At 43.6% G+C, this 27,256-nt stretch overlaps 4 protein-coding genes across 15 annotated transcripts in view; 1 reads left to right on the forward strand and 3 right to left on the reverse strand.

Annotated features, from left to right (window-relative positions):
• Positions 1-485: 485 nt before the first annotated feature.
• On the reverse strand, positions 486-3,451 carry MRPS33 (mitochondrial ribosomal protein S33). Of its 2 annotated transcripts, none has more exons than XM_078610646.1 (3): positions 3,348-3,451; positions 1,283-1,523; positions 486-785 (listed from the first exon to the last, which is right to left on the reverse strand). In XM_078610646.1, the coding sequence occupies exons 2-3, from the start codon at positions 1,504-1,506 to the stop codon at positions 680-682; spliced, it is 330 nt and encodes a 109-aa protein (XP_078466772.1). In that variant the 5' UTR covers positions 1,507-1,523; positions 3,348-3,451; the 3' UTR covers positions 486-679. The 2 variants fall into 2 exon arrangements, with proteins under 2 accessions (XP_078466772.1, XP_078466771.1); XM_078610645.1 differs by lacking the exon at positions 3,348-3,451 and adding an exon at positions 2,848-3,336.
• Positions 3,452-3,596: 145 nt separating this feature from the next.
• On the forward strand, positions 3,597-14,114 carry LOC144730088 (5' exonuclease Apollo-like). 10 transcript variants are annotated; one of them, XM_078610635.1, is made up of 8 exons: positions 3,598-3,786; positions 4,052-4,151; positions 4,452-4,577; positions 5,736-5,796; positions 6,479-6,669; positions 10,231-10,396; positions 11,616-11,798; positions 12,289-14,114. In XM_078610635.1, the coding sequence occupies exons 5-8, from the start codon at positions 6,481-6,483 to the stop codon at positions 13,557-13,559; spliced, it is 1,809 nt and encodes a 602-aa protein (XP_078466761.1). In that variant the 5' UTR covers positions 3,598-3,786; positions 4,052-4,151; positions 4,452-4,577; positions 5,736-5,796; positions 6,479-6,480; the 3' UTR covers positions 13,560-14,114. The 10 variants fall into 10 exon arrangements, with proteins under 10 accessions (XP_078466767.1, XP_078466769.1, XP_078466761.1 ...); XM_078610636.1 differs by having other exon boundaries at positions 4,060-4,151; XM_078610633.1 differs by lacking the exon at positions 4,052-4,151.
• Positions 14,115-14,265: 151 nt separating this feature from the next.
• Positions 14,266-22,818, reverse strand: LOC144730089 (uncharacterized). The gene is made up of 4 exons (XM_078610644.1): positions 22,737-22,818; positions 20,337-20,784; positions 18,864-18,993; positions 14,266-15,156 (listed from the first exon to the last, which is right to left on the reverse strand). The coding sequence occupies exons 2-4, from the start codon at positions 20,745-20,747 to the stop codon at positions 15,065-15,067; spliced, it is 633 nt and encodes a 210-aa protein (XP_078466770.1). The 5' UTR covers positions 20,748-20,784; positions 22,737-22,818; the 3' UTR covers positions 14,266-15,064.
• Positions 22,819-24,085: 1,267 nt separating this feature from the next.
• LOC144730092 (uncharacterized) overlaps positions 24,086-27,256 on the reverse strand; it is a 35,178-nt gene continuing 32,007 nt past the window's right edge. For both annotated transcript variants that reach the window (XM_078610647.1, XM_078610648.1), the window contains one exon: positions 24,086-26,517. In XM_078610647.1, the coding sequence (XP_078466773.1) occupies positions 26,319-26,517 (199 nt within the window). In that variant the 3' untranslated portion in view covers positions 24,086-26,318. The remainder of the gene's footprint in view (positions 26,518-27,256) is intronic.

Raw genomic sequence — 27,256 nt, forward strand, 5'->3', positions numbered from 1 at the left:
ATAAAAATGTTTGGTTTATTTTAGTACAGCTGGATTATACATTTATTGTTATAAAGCACAGTAATGTAAATATTAAGCTTTTAGTCAATAGAAAAAATCTCACGTGATCCAATGAAAAATTATTTAGCATTTTTCCCAATGTGTTTAGTGTGTATTTCAGATTTACCACAGCATGTTTCGTTACACGTGTTGAACTTAATTCAAGAAACTCCCAGCACATTAACCGAAATGTCAGAAGTGCAACTTGCGGTACCACCAAAAAACACATCACAGGATACCGTACAACTGCGGTACACTACCCTGCTGTATTTACACTGATCAATCTTCTCACTTTTTCAAAAGGCATTGCGACTGAACCCTTTTGTGGAACACTGAATATTATACCCTGCTCCAGTTCTTTGTGTTTGGCCAACACCAAACACTATATAGCACTGTATACAGTTGATGTACCGGTTCACAGGAAACAATTTGTTCATTCGACACCATAATTTTTATAATTTTATTCAGTTATGACAGTATTTACAGTTTGAAGCAAAAGCAGGTAAATACAATATATGGCATATCACAACACTACAACATTTGCCAAACCCATTGGAAAAAAGAAAACATCATTGAGAATTCACAGATGCCAATGTAATTTATTGGCACAAAATAACACCGTGCTTAGAAACACGTTTGGTCACTTCTTCTGCAATGCCCGCTTTCCTTCTCCCTTCTTTGGCTTCCCTTTCCCCCGAAGTTTCTTGAGTCTCTTCATCTCTTCCCTGAAATCCTCGTGTTCATCTCTGAAACAACAAAGTTTCACCATAGGACCATCAACCAAGTCTCAGACATACTCATTACAGATTTACAAACATTACAAACATCACTCAAGGAAAGCCAAAGGAAAGTGTTAACAATAGACATGTTATGATTAACCTACTTTCAAACTAAATTGTAAAATCTTTGGCTGCCAATAGATGATTTTGTCTCTTTACCACCACATTTGCATTGTTTCTATTTTTAGTCTCGTTTGTATAATTTTGTTCAACGCATTGGTCCAAGTCATCCTGCTATCTAACAACTCACCGAGCACCTGACCACAAGCTGATTTAATCACTCGATATATTACAGTAGATGTTCTCTTTGATTCTCTTGGGCATGTTCCCTCCGTTGTCTACCACTCGGTTGTTACTCTCGACCATTGTCTATCATCCCATCGAATTTTGCTGCTAGTAACAATGTGACCAAAGGTGTGAAACAAATGGTTCATCCGTGAGCTAAGACAAGGACAGCTGCCCACCTGTAGAGGCCATGGAAGCGCAGGGTACGCATGAGCTGCGAGTACTCCTGGTGCGCTGGATAGTAGTTGACCACGTCCGGCTGCTTGGCCATGGGCCTCTCACTCATCAATGACACCACCTTCATAGAAGGTGCGTCGGTGGGCCGCGCCACCTCGCCGAAGATGCGTGCACTCAGCCTTGCCATGCGGCGCGCATAGTTGCTCAAGGTTGGAATCGCCGCCATGTGTCCTGACAGCCAGTCTGCACTCCATGGACACAGAGGGACATTGAGTCATGCTCAGGGCACGCATGGGGCACGCATGGGGCAGTGGCTCTTGCGGAAGTGTTTGCCACTTGCTGCAGAGGCACACGGTTCGACTGACAGACCATCCTGATTCAGTCGGCTTTAGAGTGGGTGTTAAAGATCTCGTGACGGCATTATGGTCCAATTTTTTTTTATTACTCGCAGATTAGTTACTTTAATTGGGAAACACTTATCAATCATTGCTCACTGAATGCAAATAACATGACCTTCCTAGAAAGGTCTTAACCCAGTGAGGCTTTCCTAGGTTAACGATAACACTTGGTGGACATATTCTTTGGTGGCCAGTTGCATGACACATTTTAGCCTTAGTTTGCCATACAGTATTAAATCACGAAATGTGTTTTTATGCAACCAGTCAGATGCCTATGGTTCGTTGAATAAAATATCCTCAGTGTCACTTGGTTTGCAATGTAAATCAGTGTGATCTAAAAATCAAACTAAGGGTTTGCTTTCTCAAGTGATAATGGCAGGTCAAATTTCTGATCTGGACCAAAGATTATAGAACTCGGCAAAGCACTCAACTGAAGGGTTTCGACTGCAAGGCAGTTGCTCTAAGCATTGAGGGTTGAGAAAGCATCAACTTTACATTTCAACATGGCAGGTTACATTTGGAATTCCAAATTCGCATGCTTGTTTTTGTTGTAATATGGTTCGCATTAGTGAGAATGTATTCTCAATGCAGTATTCTATGCAAAATCTGAATTACTACTGTACAGCATTCTTAATCGGTTATCCAATGAACTTTTTATTTAAATAGCAGAAACACTGATAATTGTTTTTTTACCCTTCTATCTGGCAACAAAACTGACACCTTTTTACAAGGAGTCATGTTTGCATAGACCACAATACCTGCAGTCATAAAGCAAGCAAAAAACATAACTCTGATAATGTGCACTGTCCTTGAAGTTGATTGGTCCACACAGCTTTCCTTAGAGCCTAGTCTCACATGGGTTGGACCAGATGACGCCAAAACTCTATGCAAATATGACTCCTTGTAAAAAGGTGTCAGTTTTGTTGCCAGATAGAAGGGTAAAAAACCAATTATCATATTTTTACTGGCAAATGAGGTTCCCATGGAACAGAAACACTGTTAAATGCGGCCACGCACGAAGGGTGGACAGATCCACGTTCCGTCGCCACCTTTGTCTCCCCACAGTGCTGACGCTTACAAAGCCGCAGCAGATACCACTGCTCATTTAAGGCCGAGTGGACATGGAATCGAACCCAGGTGGGGCAGTTTCAGTTGCGCAGTGTGCTAACCACTGAGCCACCCCTTGATGAGCTGCACACTCCCCGGGTTGTACAAACACAGCCTCTTTGTTAATCCACTGCTGGATGAGGGCCTCCTCACGCAGTGTGGGTCGTGATGGTGGTTATTTGACCATACTTCACCACTCTGGTCAATGCTGACTAAAGGCGGAGGAAGCATGGTACACAGTACAATAGATTGACATCGCTCACTCGAATAACAAAACGAAGACATAAACGCAGCAGCAAATAAATATGCACACAATTAGACCTTTAAGGTTATTCAACGTTAAAAAGTAATATTACCCTGCAGCTCAAACAGTGGGAACGGTGAGCGCATACCAATTGGTGCCAACGCGCACGAATTTCAGTTTCATTTATTTGGTATAGCCGTGAGCATACTTTGACAAACTAGGGTGTGCATATTTAACTTAATTTTCTAATTCAACGTTAACAACAACGCTAATAATGGTTATCCGTATAGTTAACGTCTCGTTATCCCCCGACTTTACCCGATGAGGGCCTTGGTCTGGGCGTGCGGTGACCTCCACACGTGTGGACACCACCCGGAAGCGAAACACTTCCGCGATAAATTGTTCGCCACGGAATTTTTCGTTTTAGATTAAAATTTTAGTAGATATTTTTTATTTTCTCAACCAAACCAGACGATAAATCATCGATCGGATAGAAAATAAACACAAAATATATATTTTTTTTTCGAAAACTTCCTGTTTAAGAGTCGTGGACCGTGTTTGATCTTTGACCTCCGACCCCCACCCCGGTCGTGATTCCGTCAAGAGAAAAGCGCGCGAGTTGAGGTTTTAATTTCGCTGCACGATCACGGCTAGATCGTCCCAAACGTCACCATTCTAACATTATATATACACATAATCCTGTTAATAGAGGATGAGTGACTCCCTGTGTTGGGGTGAGCCTACATAACGCGTACAGGTGAGCTGACTCAACATAATGACTCACACTGCGAGATGATGAGCTTACTTAATCCGGTAAAGGCATGAGTTATCTTACTTAGTAGGGGTGAGATTAATGCAGTTGTGGGTGAGGAGCTCACCGTAGGGTGAGATGAACACAGTTCTGGGTGGGGTGAACTTACCACAGGTACGGGTTGAGTGAGAATATTACTCCGTGTGTGTGTGAGCTTGCTTACTACCAGAGTACAGGGTGAGAAGCTTTTCTCCATGTGTGTGGTGGTGAGATTAATAGAGAGGAGCTCACTGGTGAGGCGCTTTGTGAAGAGCGTAAGGCGTTGTTTGGTGAGCGCGGACCATCGTGAGGAACTTGATATCGACTATTGTGTGAGCTGCTCGAACACAGACATCGATAAGCAGACTATGTATCTGTCATATTCTTACGTTTTTTCGGTAAAGTCACGTCGTGGCTGTGACGGTTCCACCTGAAGACGGAAGCTTGTGTTGCCTCCGAAACGTCGTGATTTTTATTTTATTTTACTTTTATTAATTTGAATGTTTTACCTACGTGACTTTACCGAAAACCCTAAGAATATGAATCCTTGCAGTCACGAAAGCTTCAAATCTAGAATTATGTATCTGTCCGCATTTTTTTAAATAATATAATTTTTTTACACATCCCATCAGTGAGTGCATAATTTCGACGGCGTGGAGCACAGGACATGCAAACTTGACCGGCTTGCACCTTCGGTTGTCTCATCAGCAGTCGGGCTTGGTTGAATCGATGCCAATGAACCGCCTCTAATGTTAGAGGTAAGGTCGCCTTGACGAAACGCTTCTTGTATATAGAGGATGAAGCCCTAAGGAGGGTTAGGAGCCCTAGTGTCGTATACTCTAGAGAATGTATAGATGTATAATTAGCGCCTTATTCCAAGGCGCTTTACAGCAATTTTCACATTGTACGTACAATGATGGTGGTTCAGATAATGGGTGGGATTTTTTTAAAGTGGTGGTGACAGGAGAACACAATACCTGTCAACCCCTTATCAGTGCCTACCTTATTACAGGTCAATTCAGACCTTATTGATAACCCCGTGCTCTTATAAATCTCAGCGTTCATCCTGCAAAGTCCCATCACAAGGAAGAAACACAAACAAACAAAACAATAGTTTTTGCCCGTATTGAAACGGCTGTACACCGTATGGACGTGAAAACTCAATTTCCCTGTACAAGAACACGGGGTAAACCGTATGGGTTGACGGGTATGAGAGCAGGTATGTATGTACTGTGTGTATGTTGAACTTTCGCACAGTACGTAGGTTAAGGAGGGGTTGGGGTTAGACCTGCTCACAGCTGGGGGGCAGGTGAGAAGCATGATGGGCCTGGGAGAAGAGATGGGTTTTAAGTGAGGAACAGAAAGTAGGTTATGTCGAGGAGCTCACTTATAAACTTAGTACACCAGATTACATTTACAGGGTGGTCCAGATGTCTTGTGACCCCCCCCCCCCCCCAATTAATTCACCCCAAATTGTGTTTCTCCCTTTGCATATTCATCTCTGTTTTAAATAAACCTTCCTTCAAAAAGATTACGTTTTAGATAATTAAATGGGGGTCACACGACATCTGGACCACCCTGTTGTATTGTTTATTACTGCAGTAGATTATATTGAGCGTGGTGAGGTGTGGTCAAATAAGCTAACCACGATCCGCAGGCTTGAGGAGGCCCTCGTCCTGCGCTGGCTTTCCAAAGGGTTGTAAATGTGCATACACGCCGAATATATTTGGTGGGGCTAGGAATGTGTTTAAATACATTTTACTCCCCACGTCATGACAACTGTTTTTGATTTGGCAGTGATGCACCCATCATCACTGACATTACCTGCAGAGTGGTAGAGACAGGACGCTCTTCACAGGTACACACATCCCATTCATTCGCCGTGTGCATTAACTCGCTCTCCTCTACTACTTCAGCCCACGGGTGTGTTGGAGAGTAAATCCACGACATCGACAACTTGAGCACGACGTTTCGCTGGTAATTACATCCAGCGTCGGGCGATTTGCCAGAATAGAAAGCCTATGTGTTACACTTACAATGAGATTTGAATTAAACTAAAAACAATTATTATTATCCATGAAAGAAATGACTTTATGTATTCGCCAACACCAAACCATGAAGGCCAAGTTTCAAGTTTGTTTTGTTAGACCAGGTGAGAAAGCAAGAGACCAAGATAGCCTGATTTGTAGTTGGCTTCCATTGAGAGTAAACATATTCTTAGTACTTTGAATAAAACTGTTATATCTTTTGATTTAAAGATTTAGTGACTGTAGGGATTCATATTCTTGGTTCTTTTGGTAAGGTCACGTAGAAGGGAAACAATAAAATAATAAAAATATAAAACAATACAATTCTCACGACGTTTCGACTGCAACACAAGCAATCATCATCAGGTGTGAAAAACACAGCAAGAAAATTTGAAAAAAGTGGCGTTTTTTTCTTAACGTTAGCACCACGGACAGCGATTTTGGCAGTTATATATTTTCAACTGTTCCTGTTTTAAATTATTTAAATAGCCTGCACGCCTTTGTTTATGCAGGTGGTGACAACAATTAGGTGGTGTCACATCTCCACAACGCTCGCCACAATGGCGGTTAGCAAAGGCGAATATTGGTGCATGAAACTCAATTCCTTGCCCGGCCTTCCCCTCTGGCTGCAGTGATGAATGGCAAGATCATACCATACACGCCACTGGCTGTGGATTTCTGGCGGGTGGCCAAGTTCCCCGAGGCGAGGATTTTCTTCCTGAGCCATATGCACGCCGATCACACAAGTGGTCTCACCCCGACTTGGAGCCGGCCAATCTACTGCTCTCCCATCACCGCCGTGCTCCTCAAACACAAATTTAACGTACGTGCACGCGCCTCACTTGCTCACAGAAGTTGGCGGTCCGTCTTTTTTTAAATCTGCCCCAGGCGGTCACCTGATATTAGTCATGTTCGAAAGCCAAACGGACTGTTTTATGTTTAGCTTATAACGTTAGGTTAAGGAATGATGGTCATTGGTTAAGACTAACAATGCATTCGCAGCCAATGGAGAGAACACTTTGGAGAATAAGTCCCAGCGTGGAGATGGAGCAATGAAATTGGCTGGCGTACAGGTGCTTGTTGGGGTCTTTCAGTACAGGACCATGAGCTATGGTGAAGGCTTGCTGAGGTCTTCATCCAGCAGTGGATTAATCGCGGCTGATGATTTTGGTCACTGGCGGAGCCAGTGGGGGGTGGGGGTGGCACGCCCCCCCCCCAATGATCCGATCGAAATCCCTGATTTCGATCGGATCATCGGGGTTTATTAGTAATAAATTGGCATTTTGCGAGCCCCAACTGCCACTGTGTAGCATATTATTACGTGCCAGGGACTCTATGAGATGATAGGACAATAGTTTGAGTCCATAATTGGCAATAAGTAATAGCAAAGCAGTTATAAGTGACTCAGAATTGTGCGCAGTTGCGTACACAGTACATGACTTCCCTGAAGGCATACCTTCAGCGAGCGTGATGCCGATCACACACGGTTCGAATTCGACGCTCGATCGATGGCTGCGCCATCGCCGCACACGCGTCGAATAAAAAGCAAGGGACAAGTCCTTACTTACTAACAACTCATCATTTTTCATTGCCGGAGGGGTTGCCCCCTCTATCTGAAAATCCTGGCTGCGCCATTGATTATGGTATTAAGGAATATTTAGGTGCAGCCTCCCAAAATGTTTTTCCTATTATAAACCATTTTTAATGTATAAATACAAATATATATCTTCTTGGTTCTTTCGGTAAAGTCACGTAGAAGGGAAGTAATAAAATAATAAAAATAAAACATAATAAAACAATTCTCACGACGTTTCGGCCACAACGCAAGCAGCCATCCTCAGGCGAAGAATGAAACACCCCAAGCTTGGAGCGTATATTTAAGCTGGGTTAGAGGGGGGGGAGGTGGGAAGAAGAGCGCCTAAACAAAATAATTTGCATATCAAGAGGAATTCAGCATATGGAAAATGCGTAGGAGGTGGGCGGGGGGGGTTCCAAATCAATACTATGCCCGTGCATTATGCAGGATTAGCAGCATCAAAGGGGGGGGGGGAAGGGGGGGAGCATTAACAAAGGAAAGGAATGTTAATAGTATGTAGCTGTAGTTACTAAACAACCACGTAAAAAACTACAGTATAAACTGCATGACAAACTAAAGTATAAACTACATAGCATCATCAGTAAACTTACTATACTCTACAATAAGCTGAGTTACTAACAGTAAGTAATACATGAAAAATTCTACGTTGTAAAAAATTATATAATATGCTTCCATCTAAACTTTATTCTCTTACATCACACGCGTCTATACCGTACTATATACTTCCATAGGCAAAACCAACATTAAATTACATACTGTATTGCTATAAACCACCCTATACCTTATACATTTTTAATATAACACTATGTATTATTCTACCCACCCTAATGTGTATCAAAATGGTTTATTACGTCCTTCCAGTGATTGCTAAGCCAGAATCCATCTTCTCGGTTAAAATTGTCTCTGTGTTTGTAAATGTGGATCGCCTCATGTACGAATCTCTCATGATAGCCAGATGGCTTGCAGAGAACCTCTGTCTTGGAGAAGTCAATGTCATGTGAGCCCACTGAGTTGTAACAGTGATCTGCCACGGCTGAGGTGTTTGTCCTACAGTGTTTCAGGTCAGCTTTATGTTCACGGATGCGGTCCGAGACATGTCGTTTGGTTTCCCCAATGTAACTGCTACCACAGAGGCAACTTAGTTTGTAGACACCAGGGTACTGTATGTCTGGAACCACATCTTTTACAGACGGTACCAGATCACGGATTTTATGTACTGTGTTGAATCGGACCTGGATCTTGTGTTTAATCAGGATTTTGGAGATCTTTTTTGTGACCCCAGCAATGTAGGGTAAGGTGATGGTCTTGAAAGGCTCCTCAACAGGATCCTTCTTGGTGGTTGGAGTGATGGCTTTGCGGATTGTGTAGTCGGAGTAACCATTAGCCTTAAGAGCTTGGCGTACGTGTTTGAGTTCACTGGAAATGTGTTCATGGTCGGAGATGCATTGGGCTCTATGATATAGAGTCTTGATGAGGGAATTCTTCTGGGATGGATGGTGGTGGGAATCCGGTTTTAGATAAGCATCCGTGTGGGTGGCTTTCCTGTAGACAGAGTGGCTCATTGAACCATCAGGTCTCCTTTTGATTAGGACATCCAAAAAGGGTAGCTTGCCATCATTTTCGACTTCCATGGTGAATCTGATGGCTGGGTGTATGGAATTGATATGGTCGAGAAATTGGTCTAGAGCAGGCCGGCCATGTGGCCAGATGACAAAAGTGTCGTCTACGTACCTCTTCCATAAGGTCGGGCGTAGAGTGGCAGTCTGGATGGCGTCCGTCTCAAATTTCTCCATGAAGATGTTGGCTACAACCGGAGATAAGGGGGAGCCCATTGGGGTGCCCTCAATTTGCTTGTAGAAGGTTCCATTCCAGGTGAAGTATGTATTGGTTAAGCAGTGTCTCACCCGCCCACCTCCTACGCATTTTCCATATGCTGAATTCCTCTTGATATGCAAATTATTTTGTTTAGGCGCTCTTCTTCCCACCTCCCCCCCCTCTAACCCAGCTTAAATATACGCTCCAAGCTTGGGGTGTTTCATTCTTCGCCTGAGGATGGCTGCTTGCGTTGTGGCCGAAACGTCGTGAGAATTGTTTTATTATGTTTTATTTTTTATTATTTTATTACTTCCCTTCTACGTGACTTTACCGAAAGAACCAAGAAGATGAATCCCTGCAGTCACGAAAGCTTTAAATCGAAACAAATATATATAACAAATAGCTTGGGCAGTGGCCTTTCAGGGGCAGATGATTGGTATAATTAGAGGCAATGTCTTATAATTTTGGGACTAAAATAAAAAAAATTAGAGTTCCAAAATAGAATGTGAGTGCATGAAATTCATTTCGTCAAAAATGCATAATTTATAGAGTTTGGCATGGTGACATGTATTGATAATGCTGTGTAGGTTTGTGAAAATCTCCCAAACTCGCTGAACTGTGTGTTGGTCATGAGGTTGCAGTTGAGAAAATGATTTGTGAACCCATCTGTGCAGAAGGTTGAGTATTTTCTCCATTATAAGCATGGGGTTTCCCTGGTTACTCCATCCAGTTTCTACCCACATTAAAAAAAATATCTTTAATGTGGCCAAACGTTGGACCCTCCTAAAAAAAGTCGTTAGATGAGGTAAGATACAATAAATAAATTGATGAGAATGGCAGTGCAGTGTATTCTAGGAGGAGCATGAATTACAGTACATCACCATGAAAATAACACGTGTTTGTACATACACTGCACGTGTGTGAGAGATAATCGAGCATTGTGTGACGGCGATGTTTAAACGATCTGTTTAGATTGCCGACAAGTTCATTCGCCCGCTGGAGCTGGGAGAGAGCCACTGTGTGCCCTTAGATGGAGTGGGCACAGAAACGATGACGGTGACACTCATTGATGCCAACCACTGCCCGGGTGCCGTCATGTTTCTGTTCCAAGGTTACTTTGGCAACATTCTGTACACAGGTATGTGTGGTGTGTGATTTGAAAGAAATACATTTTAATAGCTTCCAGAATATAACCCCACATGCTTGGTTAAATTCAGGTGGTGCCAACTAGTGGAGGTACGATTGACTGCATGACAACAATTGTAATAATTCGTGAAATTGTAGTTGTTGCTCTGCATCTACATCAGCCATACGAAAGAAGATGAGTGATTCGATTCAAGATTTTTTTTTTACATTTAATGGACACAAATAACCACAGTGATCATATGAATCACATCACATACAACTATTGAAATCGATACACTTAAATTGTTATACAATGTCATGGGACCTCCTTTGTCAGTACCAAAATATGATAATCGGTTTTACCCCTTTTTTCTGGCAACAAAACAGGTGTTAAGATGTTTAAACACCAAACTGAAACCTTTTACAAGGAATCATATCTGCATTAACCACAACACTTGTGGTCAGAATGCAAACAAAAAACATACTCTGTTAAGAAATGCATTGTCTTTGAAACTGATTGGTCCACACCAGAGACAACTTTCTTTGGAACCGAGTCTCAAAAGGTGTTAGATGCCTTTTGGCGTCCTCTGGTCTAACACCGTTTGAGACGAGGCTCAAAAGAAAGCTCTCTCTGGTGTGGACCAATCAGTTTAAAAGACAATGCATATATAATCAGAGTATATTTTTTGTTTGCATTCTGACCACAAGCATTGTGGTTAATGCAGACACGATTCCTTGTAAAAGGTTTCAGTTTGGTGTTTTAACATCTTAACACCTGTTTTGTTGCCAGAAAAAAGGAAAAACCTATTATCATGTTATACAATGCATATCGTTTTAGCTTAACAATCGACGTTGATATATCAAAGCCTCGTTACACCTCAGATACCAACTATGTCTGGAAAGTGTGAACCTATGCTTCTACACGTATCAAATATTTAATTTAGAAACATGAGCACTCATTAAGCTCTTTTTTTAAACAATGATACAAATATCTCAAAATATTTTTCTTGTTCTCTTATGTTCATGAATTAAAATTTTTATTTGATGGATTCTGGTTGGTGCTCAAATTATAGACTCAAAATGTGTTTAATTTAATGAGGGTTTGTATACTTACAAATGCGAGACTTTAGTGACTCTATTTGGAATGTTGGCCCTTTGCTGTAGATAAGAAAAACTGCTCGTACATTGAGCATTCATTCTCTTGATTTAAATGATAATTTGGCGTTTTGCAGGTGATTTTAGGTTTATTCCAGAGATGCTGAAGCTGCCTCTGCTGCAAACCAATATTATCATCGATGTTCTGTACTTGGATAACACATACTGCCCTTCAAAGTGGCACTTTCCTTCACGAGAAGATGCCACAGAAGAGATCAAGATAATAATACGAAACCACCCAGACCATCAGGTTGTCATCGGTATGACTTGGTTTTCTTCATATAACAACTTTTATTTCAATGCATGAAATTGCAACACACACAGCCACTATTCACCCCTCATGGAGACTTAGGTTTATTTCTGCACCTTTTTTGGTTCATATCTGGTGGGAATTGAGTTCCAGTGCTTTGTATAAACCCCTTGTTATGAAATATGGTTATTCGATTATATCAGTAATGAGTGACTTTTGTATAACATTATCTTTTTCTTAATGACAATGGGTGGATATTGCATTACCTTAGTATATCATCCACGTTAAAAACACTACTCATGTTCAGTAGAAACTTGGGATATGAAAAACAGTATATCGATAAAAAGGGCATAATTTAAAACACTAATTTCTTTATGCTACTACTCATCTTTTCACAGTTGTTCTGTATAGCCCTTTGGTGTGTATTGTTCAGCACAATGTCCTACATTTCACTGTCCGTTCTAGGAGCTTCTTCAAGATCTGAATTCTCTTTTGTGTAGGCATATATTCACTCGGGAAAGAGTCTCTGCTGGTAGAGCTGGCAATGGAGTTTGGGTGGGTGGGGGTAAGTCCAGAACGCATGGAGACGCTGCAGCTGCTTGGCCTGCCCAACGTGTTCACGACGGCCATAGAGGAGTGCCGCTTACGGGTCGTGGACGCACACCAATTGAACAGCCGCAGCGTGGCACACTGGAACTGCGAGTGGCCCACCATCGCTGTGCTGCCCTCAGGCAACCGTGCCGGCCGCCAGCCGTGCGACTCCATTTTCATCGTACCCTACTCGGACCACTCCTCTTACGGCGAGCTGTGCCAATTTGTTGCCGGGCTGCAGCCGCGAGCCATCGTGCCCATCAACAAGGGGCCCAGTTGCGAGGGATACTTCAGGGAGTTCCTCAGCACCGCGCAGAGCAGCCAGAGTAGAACGATCATTATTCCGGAGTCGGTGCAGAGGTTCATGCAGGAAGGCGGGGTTTCTGCTTGCAGTAATAATTGTTTGCCGAAAAGGAGAGCGCGGATTTTTCGGACCTCCAGAACGCACATCCCCAAGGGGGTTTGCTTTGACAGTCCAAAATCTTCAATTGCAAAACATTCGCCTCCACGTGTCATAATTTCAAGTTCTGAGGATGACGATGAAGCTGGCGATTATGATTCCATGCGTGTTGTAAAAAATGAAGATAACAAGTCCTTTACCTTGCCTTCTGAATCGATTGCAATCCAGTTAAGCTTTGAGAATGATAACATAAGTGATTCAAAATCGACCAAAGTAATCATGGACACAAAGTCTTTCTACAAGTCAACTGTTGAGGCTTCAGTTCATTCACATGCCGATAAATCTATAGTGAAAAAGAAACTTGATTATGCAGAAAGTCTGAGCTCGGAGTCCTTCACAAAGCATGTAACATGCGTCGAAGATAAATGCTCTTTTGACTCGTTGCCTTCCCCTTCACGGCGGCCATATAACGGCAAAGGCGACCGGCAAGGTGCACCGAGCGAAGCGCTCGTTTTAACAAACTCTCCTAAATCCGCTGATGGTCCCTGTCTTGTGGGTGCACTTTCGTGCAAGAGTGAGGGCCATCCTGTGGACTTTCACACACCATTGATGGGTGGCAGACTTTCTGTTATTCTCAAGAGAAAAGTGCAGAGCTGCAGCCAGACCCAGGCTGGAAAATGTAACCTCATATTGTCCCCACTTCATGCCTTTTTGAGTGAAAAGGAGAAGAGGTTGCGCTTTAATCGACTTGTGGAGAAGTGCATGCAGCAGAGGAAATAAACGCACCGTTAGGTGGCGTTTTGCTGGAGCAAGCAGGTTAATTGTGCAAACGAAACTAGCATAATTTTCTAGAAACGTATTATACTGTACATGTGTAATTAAATTATTAACTGTGTTTTTAAACTTGTTTTCATTGTTTGCATTATTTACAGCATAACTTTGTTTTTTTTTCCACGTTTAAAAGTTGTATTTGTGGGGATTAAAGGACTTGTTCACACTGAAGGGTCATTGCAAAACGCTTCCCGAATTCAATTTCATAATTCACCCGCTCATCCCTGGTACAGAAGCACACGCAGGGGTAGGTAATGGTTACATGCTTGAATCACCAATTTCTCCTTTACAAAGGGTTGTGAGGTACAGACGTCTTTCATCATCATAAAGGACACAAGTCTGGCCCTCGTCAATATAGAACTCGCTCGGGTGTATTCATGTAACATAGCCACCCACATTACATGAGGAATTTGGTGGGGGTGGGGAGTGGAACGTTGAAAGGGGGCTTTTTTGCTTGGTCACTGCATTTGTTGGTCTGTTCAATAAATACCTGAAAATAACAAACACGGGTCTGTAACTTCTCTACAACTACTGTGATTTTAAAACTTGTAATGCTTTGTATATCTGCTTTGGGCCATACATTTGGGATGGCTCAAAAAGTATGTGATATCTTCAATGTGCCATGTCCAGTTTAAAATGAAAACTTTCAAAATTATTTGTTGACGTGAAAAAGTTTACTAAAAAAGACCGAAACGAATTACAAAGTTCCATATATGCCATACGACCTTATACAACGTGGGAAATGCTCCATGTACACAACACAGTAAATTTAACATTTGCACAATAAGCATTGATGTCTAAAACAAAATAAATTATGAAAACATTCCAAACGTATTTGCATTTAACCGACATGATGCCTATGCCTGGGTGGAACGGTGGCTCGGTGATTCGCGCACGACGCTATGAATCAAGACATTTTTTAAAAGTTAAATTCCTGGCTATGGCCGACACGTGTTCGAGATATTATCCTGCAGTGGATTCACAAAAATGGCAGTACATTATAAAGTTTTGGCGACTGACAGCAGTGCACCGTTAAATTGTATACGTAGGCTTGCACGACCAATATAATTAATACTTGATTTTTGGTAGGTGTGCCAGTTTTTAAACGACAAATTGGTGTACCTTCAAAATCAAATCCAAAAAGAAACCCCAATTAGTTCATACATTGTTAAACATTTCTACTGTCAGGTGCTGGAAGCTTGCAGACACCCAAGAGGAATATACCCAAGAATGATTTAATTTAATGTACCGCATGTTTCTCCGATCAAAACGTATGCATATTTCCCAGCTTAAAAGACAAATGAGACGTCCGGTTAATCCATGAAATCATGGACTTTGATTCACGAGGCTTGCCATTGACCAGCATACGATAAAGCTCTCGTACAGATGTTTCTAATTCTATGTAATGGCTTAAATAGGGTGGCATGTCTTCTGCAGGGCTGTGTTGCATCCGGCTACTGCTTTTCACGGTTGCTGTTGTTCGTGCGGTGCCTCCTGTGATTGTGAAGGATGTGCGATGAGCCGCGCAAACTCGCCCGGAACGCACCTGCAGGACATCAGAATCAGTCATCAGCCACATACTACTTAACAGCCTCGCACGTAACCGCTGTGTTGCTGTAGCGTGAGTCTTCACAGTAACGTATTGAATGTACAGCTTGGTCCAGATGTCTTGTGGCCCCAAATTAAGTTAACTCTCATTTTAGTGTTTCCATTGCATATTCATTTCTGTTTTGAATAAATCTTTAAAATATATTAAGTTTTAGAGAATACAATTTTGACTTAAAAATTTCGTGACTGCAGGAATTCATATTCTATGGTTCTTTCGGTAAAGTCATGTAGATAGAAAAGTATGTTTTCTATCTACGTGACTTTTAGATAATTAATTGGTGGGCACAAGATATCTGGACCGCCCTGTACATTAGAAGCGATTGGGTGGCTCAAGAGCCAGACCACTGGGCCAGCACTGTTCAGGTCCCGAGTTTGATTCCAGGGTTCAACCAATCTGTGATTTTGGTAGGAACCTCCTGGTCACACCAGCCCACAGGGAATTATTGTGTCCGTCCGTCTGTCGTGCAGGTAGGGGCTGGGTGGGGAGGGTGGGGTGGGGAGGGGCTGGGTGGGGCTGGGTGGGGAGGAGAGGGGGTGGGAGGGGTGGGGCTGGTGGGGAGGGGCTGGGTGGAGAGGGCAGGGTGGGGAGGGGCTGGGTGGGGGGTGGGAGGGCTGGGTGGGGAGGGGCTGGTCACCCCGTGGTGCCTTTATAAAACTCAACGTTTAACCTACTCACGCCGGCTTGTGCCCGCCCTCACAGTCGGGCATATTTGCGGAATACACCACGCCGCCGTTGACCCTGGCCATTGACCGAGCAACCCAACGTTCCTACCAGCTCCCTCCGCAGAAATGTGTTTAAACTCAGCTCAACAATTGCTTGGAGTTGACGGTCTGAGCCCAGTCAATAATGAGTGCACAAAAACTCGGAACTTAATTTGGGGTCTCTCTTCATTTGGCACTCAAGCATTACGACTTCAAAAAGGCAAAACACGCAACATATTTAGTAATCACGATGTACATGCACGGCCCGTTTGTCAATCCACTGCTGGATGAGGGCCTCTATGCCGCGCAGTCAGAGGGCGTATTTGATCATACGTAACCACGCTGATAGGTGCGGGGAGAACAGAACAATGCTTTGCAGCACTGCCCTCTGCTGCACACAATGTGTTATTCATGGAGATCGTCCATTCAGGCACACTCACCTTAAATCTGCTGAGCATTCAACGTCTAACGGAATATAGCGCATTCCATGTGGTTTTGTTTTAGCTACGGTAAGTAATTAGAATTCTCGAATTACTACCAAACATACCACGAGAAGCTTAATGAGCAAACGTTGTTATTTTGTCAATTTATTCTGCAGGTGTGATGTTTAACGGCAGGATCGCGTGACATCAAACAGGTGTGCGAATTGCAATATTCTGCTGTACATATTCTAGATTTGAAGCTTTCGTGACTGCAAGGATTCATACTCTTAGATTTTTTCGGTAAAGTCACGTAGGTAAAATAATGATAATAAAAGAAAATAATAATAAATGAAAATAACTCAATTAAATCACGTTTCGGAAGCAACACAAGCCTCCATCATCAGGTGTAACTGCCCCAGTAATTTAATTTAGTTATTTTCATTTATTATTATTGTATTATTATTCTATATTTTTTACCTACGTGACTTTACCGAAAAAAATCTATATATCATCTTGTCTTGCCATGCATCGATGCACGAGATAGTTGGGGTGTTTCGTTGCGGGTTAGGGTTTAACAGTGCTCGATTTAACTTCGGGGCCGTGCCGTCCATAAGTAACGTCACGTGATTTTGGACGATTTTTTACCCCCCCCCCTCGTCACGCGGCGTCACAGAAAGTCAGACCCCCCCCCCTCAAATGTGACGTCACAAACTCTGCTCCCCCCCCCCCCCCCAAAACCATATTTCCATTTTAAAAATAAAACATGCTTCAAATCGCTTTAAACTATTGTCATTCTAGTGCGTATTTAATCTGGTGCTGCACTCGGATGTTGTAGGAGTGTTGTTATAACAATTAGTGTTGTTATAACAATTCTATATTTATTTAAAGTTGCGCATTTTTACGTGACGTCACATTTCTCAAACCCCCCCCCCCCTCGTCACAAATGTCTGACCCCCCCCTAGGTGCGTGACGTCATTTATGGACGGCCTCTTTGTCAAAATGTCATTGTCATTCCGTGTGACTGCGCTGATTGTAAGCCTTGCTTTCTCCTAATCAGGGTTATGAAACTGGTCAATGCGCAAAATGCCCAGTGCTCGCCAATTTAGGTACAAACAGATTTATAATCGCACGCACGTTGACTCATGTCAGATACTCTCCTCTGAGATACATACCAATTGACTTGCTGATGATCATGCCCTCTGAGAGCTGTCGCGGGAGGCGCTGCATTTCTCCACTTAGCAGCGCAGGAAACCCATTGAGTGGGCGGCCAAAACGTGACACCCCATACAAGCTTTTCCCGTCATATGGAAGAACAAGGATTACGTATAGTGATGCTGCTGTTGATGATGATCATGCTAAGGATACGTACGGATCTGCATGTACTTTTAGGGTGCTTGCTGAAATGCCGCAACAACTCAAAGCACCTTACATCATGACATCTCACGTCAACCATCCCGATGTCTTTCTGAATGCAGTCTTGCCTAGAGAGACTCCCCCCCACCCTCCGCTTAAGCTGTTGTTCCTGTGTAGCAAACATGTGTACGGACCCAGCACACCGGCTTCTTGCAAATGGGCATTAGTCTTCCGGATGATGACGATGATATTGCTGCTGCTGATGCTGATGATTGGTGCTCTTGACCATAATTTCGCTGCGTTTGATGATAGTGGCTATTTCAGCTGCTCATGGTGTGGGTGATCATTAACAGCGCTAATAGCAGTAAACTAATGACGGATGGAGTTGGTGAACGCGATGACGATGATTCAGGAGTTGGTTATAGTGGATGATTGTTATGATACATTCTACAATCTTTTTTTTTATATTGTGCCCTCGACGCTGCTGAGTCTAGAAACGCTTTATACGCGACAAACGACTGACATGACGTTTCATCTCAACACTAATGAAAGGGGGCACCACCAGTGGAAGCTTTCCAAGAGAACACAAGGTAACTCAGCACCTGGCCTGCAAGCGGGCATTAGTCTTCCAGTAAGGGGCGATTAATGGTGCCATGTGTAACCCAAGTTGAGTAATGGCAACGAAGTTGGTGATCGTGGATACTAATGAAAATTATGATGACGACGCTTCAGTTTCATTGATTTGGTATATAGCCCTGTGAGCCATTCGGCTCTGGAATCGGGTGCAACCGCAACAAACAAAAACATGAAAAAGTGTGCCGTACTTGGCCCTTCCCCTCTTCAACCATTATATATACGGAGTGGTAGCTCTTGTAATCTCTCATTTACTTGATACAGCTGTCGTGGCTGTGACGGTTCCACCTGAAGACGGAAGCTTGTGTTGCCTCCGAAACGTCGTGATTTTTATTTTATTTTACTTTTTATTAATTTAAAATTTTTACCTTCGTGACTTTACCGATAAAACCTAAGAATATGAATCCTTGCAGTCACGAAAGCTTCAAATCTAGAAACAAGAAACATCTTAAAGTGTGGGAGTGGATGAATGTTATGATGATGATAATGACGACAACGGTGATGATCATGGCCACGCAAGTGTAGGCCTTCTCACCGATGTTCCTCGACACACTCTTGAGCGTGCACGTGCCGCCGAGCAGGTGAGAGCACGTGTACAGGCCGTAGCAGCCCCCGCACTGCGCTGCCCGGTCACAAGGCCTGCCCTCCACCTCGGCACACGCGGACTGCGCTCACGGAGACATGGAGACAGGGCCGGATTTAACATTGTGTAAGCCCACCTGGGCTACGGGTGCTCCGAGGCCCCCAGTAATATTTTCAAAAGGAAAACAAAGTTAAAGAAAAATAAAATTTATTTTGATTTGAAGCTTTCGCGACTGCAGGAATCCATACTCTTTGGTTCTTTCCATAAAGTCACGTAGATAGGAAATTAATAGATCACGACGTTTCGATCGCAACACAAGCAACCGTCATCAGGTTGCTTGTATTGCGATCGAAACGTAGTGATCTATTAATTTCCTACCTACGTGACTTTACCGAAAGAACCAAAGAGTACAATGTATTTTTTACAAGGCTAATAACGAATACAATTCAGCATTCACAAATTAAATAACTGGGGTAGGCTCCTGAGCTGCAGCCCCGAAAGCTCCCACGCCTTAATCCGGCCCTGAATGGAGAACACTCATTAGCCGCGAGACCTGGGACCTCGATAACACGCACGGCGTTATACGAGTCGCACGTGTGATTCCCTGCTCAAATAAGCATCGGTGTGCTGCTTACGTCCTGTTTATAAGCGCGCGAGACAGTGGTGGAAATTCCACATTCATATGACGGGGCTGTGTGCATCCATCGAACAGCGGTAGTCGTTTTACCGACTCCTGGGAATAATGGGCCGAGTCACGCCTCGACTAGAATTTAAATTCGCCTCTATAAGATCGGGCATGAAAAATATACTTAATAAACACCACAACGCATTCGGTTGCAATGCGTTTGACAATGCCGTGTGATTTTACTGGATGTCACTATAAAATATTAATTGTAATCAAAACTTCGCAACAATTATGAAATCGTCAACATCTTTACATCAAGTAATCATAAAAATATATATATAACTTTTCAAAGTCATTTTCGTCATAAAAATTATCATCGCCAAATTCTCCCATCATGATTATCAAATTATTATCATCATTATCAGCCACGATCAATCCATTGCTGGATGAAGTCACCGCATCGCGCGCTTTCAGATGCGCTCTGGCACGCTCCTCCTTCCGATATTAGGAAGCCACTGAAGCTGCGCACTTTTAAATCTAATTTTAAAACGAATTTCTTTACGTGTTTAATTTGTTTTCCTTTGCCTGCACCTCCGATTAGCACGGTTGCCTGCGTACGGTGCGAGAGAAGTTCAACATAGTCCTGCGATGTCGGCAATCCATCCAGCACCACCTACACACAAACTATCATTGTATCTCAATTCTATTCGAACTCTGCACAGCAGCAGCTCTAGCCACCAACGCGCAATTACGCATTTAATTCACGCACGTGCAAGGTACGACACGAACACGCTCGTTACCCCGTCCGTGTTGAACCCTCCATGGTGTTTGCTGCTCGGTGCGAAGCCGAGCTCCCTCGGAGCTACTTGGTCCTCTTCGTAGTCCATTCGAAGTTGCTGCTGCTGCTGGTGGTGGTTGGGTTGCCGACTTCGACGCGGACCATGCAAGGAGCGACTTTGTGCCATCCCGGGTCCCGAGTCTGGGCCGCTCGCCCGGCTGCGCGCCGCCAAAGGTGGAGGAGCTGACGACGGCTGTAGCTGTGGCTGCTCGACCCTGCCCGAGCCACCACGTTTGTGGTGGTGGTGGTCGTCGTCGTCATGCTGAGGAATCGACGCCGCCGCCACCGCTACCGCCACCGTCAGGATGAGAAGAGCGCACATGGGGGATGGGACCAGGCGTCTCCGTGCACGCTGCTGCTCCTGCTGCCACATCACCTTGAAAGTCAACGACGGCTCGACAACCCGTCACCTGCCGACAGAGAGGTGAACGATAAATGTCACCGGTTAAATTATACACCACCGCGTGATGAGCAATGCCAGTTGTTCGTGATCAATGATATTCAAACGCTGGATACATCAATACGTATGCTTTCGCGACCAATATAATTGATAATTGATTTCGGATCAATCGCGTACACCCACAGTCAATAATGTCCGCTGCAAATGTGGCAACTGCCTTATGATTCAGCTTGTAACTACTACCAGTGAAACGTCGTAACCTAATTGTTACATTTTGTAAAAAAAAAGTTAATTTGACAATCTATTACAGTTCTTCAACAGTCATCGATTGGCACGTTTGTTTAAGTGACGACTTTATTAATTGACTGCGTCGGGTGGCGGAGGGTGAACGACGCAACAATGTACTTACGCGGTTGCCGCAATGGATGTGATGTTACGTGCGTTATTATAGCAATGCATATGTATAAAGCAGCAATGTATATATATAGTAATGTACCGTATTTGTATAGCAGACCTCGACATTGGCGTTTATCACGGTTGGCTACGTACGGTGTGAAGGAAGTTCAACATACTGACGTTTAGGTCCTGAATATATTGCCCACATGCACAAATATAATATAATTTTAAAAAGAGTTTAATTCGTTGTGATATTGTTATAATGTATTTCCAGTATTCTTTGTTATTTCAACATTTTAAAGATGTTCATAAATCAGAGACAGTATGGGTAATAACGCGAAGCAATATATTTCCAAGTATTAGTTGCAAATGAGTCTGGTCTTAATGAGTTCCCACTTGGTTGCAGATGCAGTTCATGTATGTACGTTTGCTATATGTTTAGGTCAATAGATTACAATACACTTTAGATATTTCAAACATGTCACATTAAAGCGCATTCTCCTCTATAAAAACCGCGTAAAAATAAAATAAGGTTCAGTCTTTTAGAGTAAGACTTAAATTAATCACCCATTTGTGTAAACACACTGACATCGTTTTGACCTTCTGCGGATCATCAGTAGAGTCAGGAATGTAACGCAAAAACTTCTGTTTCACCGGATGTTAGTGGTCAGTGGCCTTACGTCTACAATCCCCATCGACTTAACAGCAGATATCTACCATTCGCCTTATTTTAAAATGAAAAATATTGAAATTCAGCACAGCAAAACGGTTTAAACATTGCTTGTGATATTATCAACGGAAAACATTTTGTCATTGAGGTTTTAATTATTTCGTATTTTAGTCAGCGATGACTGACTGGACGAACATCATAGGGCTTGGCGATGCCCGTGACTCTGCAGCAAAGACTCACGCTTGACTGAACGTGACGAGACATAAATTAACTAGGCTCAAGATGCAGACGAATATACTGTCGTTTTGTAACGTTATAGACTGCAGCACGCAGAGGAAGTCCTAACAATGGCAATTAGCCATAGAAGATAGTTATTGAGTTCACCAATTTGGTGACCTGATAAAACTGGGGGAACACGTGCACTAACATTGAATAATTGAAGAGTGGACTGAAGTATATTTTTAAATTACTTTAGTCGACTAAGACTAAGAGACCCATATCTTAAAGAGGTCATTGTCTATAACATCTGGCAGGTCATCAGTGTGCTGTTAGTAATGCAATTGTGCTGAAATTGCCCATTACCAGAAGGACGTGGGGCTGATGGGCTGTTTTAAATATACTTAAATTTTTTTATGTGCAGAGATAGATACGTATATGAAAGAGACATTATCTACTGATCTATTTAGACTTAAATAATAACTGAATGATATCTACAAGCTTGATTGAAATTCAACACGCAAAACTCTTTAAAATTCCCAGGTTATTGTCCGCAACACTTTTTGACTAAAATTAGCAAATACAAAAATTCGGACCAATTTAACACTGGCACAAATGTTCATGAGTACACCTAAAATAATCTGAAATATCCACAACCCTTGCCAGTCTGTAACACTCACCTGATGGACCTGACACAATCCTCAAGAACAGCACTTCGTGGTGCTACCGCTGCTGCAGAAACAAGCCGGAGCTCCGTGATTCAGACCAGCATCATATACCCTCTCTCATACCGCGTATATATACGTGCAGACACCACCCCCCCCCCGCCTAACCACTACTCACATCACCCACACACACTTATTTGTCATATGCAGGGTCCCACGCAACAACAAAAAAGACCCCAATCTGCTGTTGCCACAACCCCAAGGTGATTTGAGTCGCTAGTAAAGTGGGAGTGTGGTGGGGTGGGGGGATAAAGGCACGCTCCTGGACATCTTTATCACCAGCGGTGCACCACCGTGTCGAAATGCCGCAGCGAGGCGTGGGGGGTGGTGGTGTCAATGAACGGTCAAGAAGTGATGCAGTGGTTCTGGCTCCTTGAGCACATTTTCCAGCTAATGCACAGCTAGGGAACACACAAAGTGCAGGGTGGGGTTTTTATTTAATTTTAGCGAGAGAGAATTTTTTTTTGTTTTAAGTCATACGTTCACACGTGTTATGCCGCGGTTGCCTGGCTACGGGGAGCTTGTTTGGTTCTTTGAAATCGCGTGATGTGTGGCCGGGGAACGTGCGGAGGCCACAGGTGTAATTTGCGGAGCCAAAAGACGCGCGCGCGCTAACGGAACACGCCGCTTGGAACGGTGGCGAGGGAGGGAGGCAGGGCGGCGTTGGCGGTTGTGACAGCTTTTGAAGTCCAGCTCTGAGATGGACACGCCAACCGCGCTGTGCAGGGGGCACGCAGGGTTTTGCTTGCTTCCAAAAAAAAATCTCACAAAGTTCAGTAAAAAAATATTCAGTTAAAAAAAATCCACGAAGTGTTCTTGAATGTATTGCTGCAGTGGTTTCTCTGCTGCGACGTGTGTTGTTTAACTTCTGTCGCACCGCACGTAGTCAACCGCGCTAATCGATGGGCCATTGCTCGAAACATTGCGGATTCCTTTTAATATTTTTTTTATATCTCCCTTTAGAACAGTGTAATTGATGACTGGAGATTTTTGTCATCTGTGGTGGACAATACACATTTGCGAAACTCTCAAAAGTCGCCCAGGCTTGCAGGGTTGGCAATCAGATTGCCAACCTCATTTGTGCAGAGCCTTGGGTGCTGTCCCCTATTCACGCGGTCTTTCTCCAGGTGCTCCGGTTTCCTCCGACAAGCCAGACACTTATTAATAGGATTGTCCAAACAACCCGATAATGTAGGAGGGCCCCTGCCAAGAAATAAAGTAATCGAGTTTCAGTGACGCTTTTTTTTTTAATAAATATAGGACATTGTTGTCAATTAATAAAAAAAACTGAAACTAATACGTCGTTGAAATTTTTTTCACATTTATTTCAAGGAAATCTCCCCGTGTTATTAGATAATCAGATTACAGTCATTTGTGCTTCAGATGTGTATTTGCCTTCATTTAAACACGTCACCATTAAACACTATCAATATAATAAAATAACAACCTTCACATTTAGGTTGGTACATTAAAATTCACAGCTTTTTAAGAATTATATTGCATTGATGCTCAAGACGAGCAATTTTGCTTATAGGTCAAGAAATACTGCATAGTGAAAAGTTGAAAATACAATTTTAAGTCTCAGGAATACAAGGCACATAACCGTTGCATTGGCAATAGTGTTGTAAACAAAATCTGCATACTGTAAGAAGTGTAAGTTAGCTCCAAAGCAGTTTGTTTCTCTAGTCCTCTTAATGTTCCAAGACAACACCTCAAGATGCAGAACCCTTAGTAAACATTAGTGTTACATTAGTATTTGGCTTCTTTAAGGCTGCCTTTCTTTACAAGTGAGACGCAAATGTGCATGATATTCGGTCGCTCGTGGGAGCGAGCGATGTACGGAGAGCACACAAACTGAGGAACAGCGCTCCACCACGCCTACGTCATGCGTACAGCCCTGCCAATCCACTGCTGGATGAGGCCATCCACATGTCATTAGGGTTATTTGACCCGACTTCACCACGCTGGTGGCGTCGGGCAAAACAGACGTGAGAGCATCACAACACCGCCATACAATGCACTGTGCAGCCCCGATGATGACCTATTGGTGCTAGGTGGTTCTCCCATCCAAGCACTATCCAGGCACAAATTGGCACTTAGATTCAGAGATGTGACGGGATGGGGCGCATTGCAGGCGATTTGATCATAGGTGCAACACGCCTGAATGCATAGGTATTCTTTGGGTCTCTCGGTAAAGTCAGGTAAATAGCTTCAAAGAAAATAACAAAAAATAACTAAAAACTACGACGTTTTTTTTCCCTCCTCCTGACGACGACCGCTTGCGTTGCAATCGAAACGTCGTAGTTTTTTGTTATTTTCTTTGAACCTATCTACGTGACTTTACCGAAAGACCCAAAGAATGTGAATTCCTGCAGCCGCGAAAGCTCTAAGTCAAGATTTGAACACACACGGTCGGCGACGATGAATAAATTCAAAGTGGCGGCAACCTGGCTGAATGACCCAGTGCCGTGAACCAGTCACGGCAAATGCGGGTAAGGCGACGGGCCCACGACGGAGGGCTCTGGCAAACTGGCACCGCTGTTTTGTCGGTGGCGCACTCGAAGCCGGGTGCACCGCGCCCATCCAGGCCCTGGCGATGACGCGGCTACGCTGCACGCACGGTGGCGGCGGCCAGGCAACACGTTTGGGCTCGAGATATTAACAAATCAGTGCACGCTCACAACTTGATACCGCACACTTAGCCGAACTGCTGAAAGTGAACTGTGGCATTGACGAATGTGTTGTGCTAATTGTAGGCGTGAAAACGATTCAAATTCCTGCCCTCCCCCACGGTGATTTGATGAACGTTTCGGAGACACGATTCGATTCTGAAAGAAGTTTTTGCACAGAGTTGAATGTAGCGGGCCACTGGTATCCGCAAGGGGGTCATGTAACCCATGAATGTGCATCCCTTTAAGCCACAGATGGATGGTCTCCCCAAGCCGTGTCAGTCTTGGTGGTTGTTAGACAGCACTTCATCGCACTGGTCAATGTGGGTTGGTGAAGGGGGAGGTTGAGAACGTGCCACCAATGTTAACCGTGGCCGAGAATCAACTCAGATCAACCTGGTCCAGAGTGCAGTGCGCTAACGATTGCACCACAGATCCACCCCCATGTTCCCATTGCATACAACATACATTTGATTTTAAAAGTATTGATTCTTACACGTTATTATCATGATGAATGCAACGTAGTATTAAGAATCAATATTAATCAATGAATCGACAGCTAGTATTTTTACGTGTCGGGTTTTTTAGCATATAAAGGTGGTTGAAGTTTAATACGGCACTATAATCACATTTAAAATGTGATTTTTTGGGATCTCATCCATTCCCAAGGCTTTTTGAGCACCACTCTCACGTATACCAACACAACTTATAATTGTAACACTGTAAATCCTTCCCCCCGCCCCCCTAACCCCAGAGATTAAAAATGTAACACTGCGTAAGATTGTCGTCAAGCTTAAGGCACTGATTGTAAAATCCCATGCAGAGAATTGCTCTGCATTTTGGTTCCTAATCAACGATTTTGAAAGTGTTACAGCTCCTCGTTGTAGTACGTGGGTCGGGGCCACTGCAGCGCACCGAGGCTCTGCTGCTCCAGGGAATTCATCTGCAGCGATGGTGGAACAGCATCGTGACAGCGGAGGGAGATGGAGGCGGCGATGAGCCCCATTCTCACGCACGAGTCGAGATCCCTCTGTGCGAGCAGCCCCGCAATCACACCTGCCACCAGGCTGTCGGAAGAAAATAAACCGCAAAATGAGGGATTATCATCATCGTTGTCCACCAATTCCGCGATAATCATGATGATCATCCAATACCACCAACTCAATCATCCGCTGATACAAACTCCATCATCAACATCCACCATCATAGCTCCATCATCATCAACAGCGATAATCATAATCCACTACCACAGCTCTATCATCAACATCCACTATTTCCATCATAATCGTCCGCAGAAACTCAATCAACCATCATTGTCAAGGGTGCTGTCTGACCACAACGGCCAGTGTGGGTTACGCTGAGCGCTGGTGAACAGAAACAATTTTAATGCCGCGGCTTAGCCAATGTGGAGCAAGAAAAATAAAAAAAAAGTTGCGCGCAACGAGTCACGGTGCTTGTGCCATAGAGGCGAGTTCGAAAAAACGCTGTTTGTTTTGCCTGCAAGAGAGTCAGCTCCTGACTCAGGGTTGGTGAGACACCATTGCAGACATCGCTGTAAGCTTAGCGCCGAGCAGTTGATGAAGTGTGAGGAAAATCTGGCAAACAGTACCCTCAAGTTTTACGGGAATGCTCTTGCGCAACGCACATCCTACACTTAGTCTCAACAACGTGACCTTCCGGTTAAAATATATTGCCGTATCAGGGGATGCGTGACTGGAGTGCAGCAATCTGAGGTCAGGTGATCAATCATGCAGACGAATCATACGCCGTGCAAATCCCAGCCTTCAGCGCTGCAAGATGGCAGTA

This window comes from Lampetra planeri, chromosome 34, assembly GCF_965212315.1.
Source record: "Lampetra planeri chromosome 34, kcLamPlan1.2.h2, whole genome shotgun sequence".
Lineage (NCBI taxonomy): Eukaryota > Metazoa > Chordata > Hyperoartia > Petromyzontiformes > Petromyzontidae > Lampetra > Lampetra planeri.

Coding starts and splice junctions, on each gene's coding strand:
- MRPS33 (XM_078610645.1), bottom strand. CDS start 3,070: ATGTCTTCGTTTTGTTATTCGAGTGAGCGATGTCAATCTATTGTACTG. Junction 1,524..2,847: donor CATCAAGGGGTGGCTCAGTG/GTTAGCACACTG, acceptor CATGGAGTGCAG/ACTGGCTGTCAGGACACATG. Junction 786..1,282: donor CGCTTCCATGGCCTCTACAG/GTGGGCAGCTGT, acceptor TTGTTGTTTCAG/AGATGAACACGAGGATTTCA.
- LOC144730088 (XM_078610635.1), top strand. CDS start 6,481: ATGAATGGCAAGATCATACCATACACGCCACTGGCTGTGGATTTCTGG. Junction 10,397..11,615: donor TGGCAACATTCTGTACACAG/GTATGTGTGGTG, acceptor GGCGTTTTGCAG/GTGATTTTAGGTTTATTCCA. Junction 11,799..12,288: donor AGACCATCAGGTTGTCATCG/GTATGACTTGGT, acceptor TCTTTTGTGTAG/GCATATATTCACTCGGGAAA.
- LOC144730089 (XM_078610644.1), bottom strand. CDS start 20,747: ATGTGGCAGCAGGAGCAGCAGCGTGCACGGAGACGCCTGGTCCCATCC. Junction 18,994..20,336: donor GAGGGTTCAACACGGACGGG/GTAACGAGCGTG, acceptor CCGTGAGCGCAG/TCCGCGTGTGCCGAGGTGGA. Junction 15,157..18,863: donor GAGTGTGTCGAGGAACATCG/GTGAGAAGGCCT, acceptor GATGTCCTGCAG/GTGCGTTCCGGGCGAGTTTG.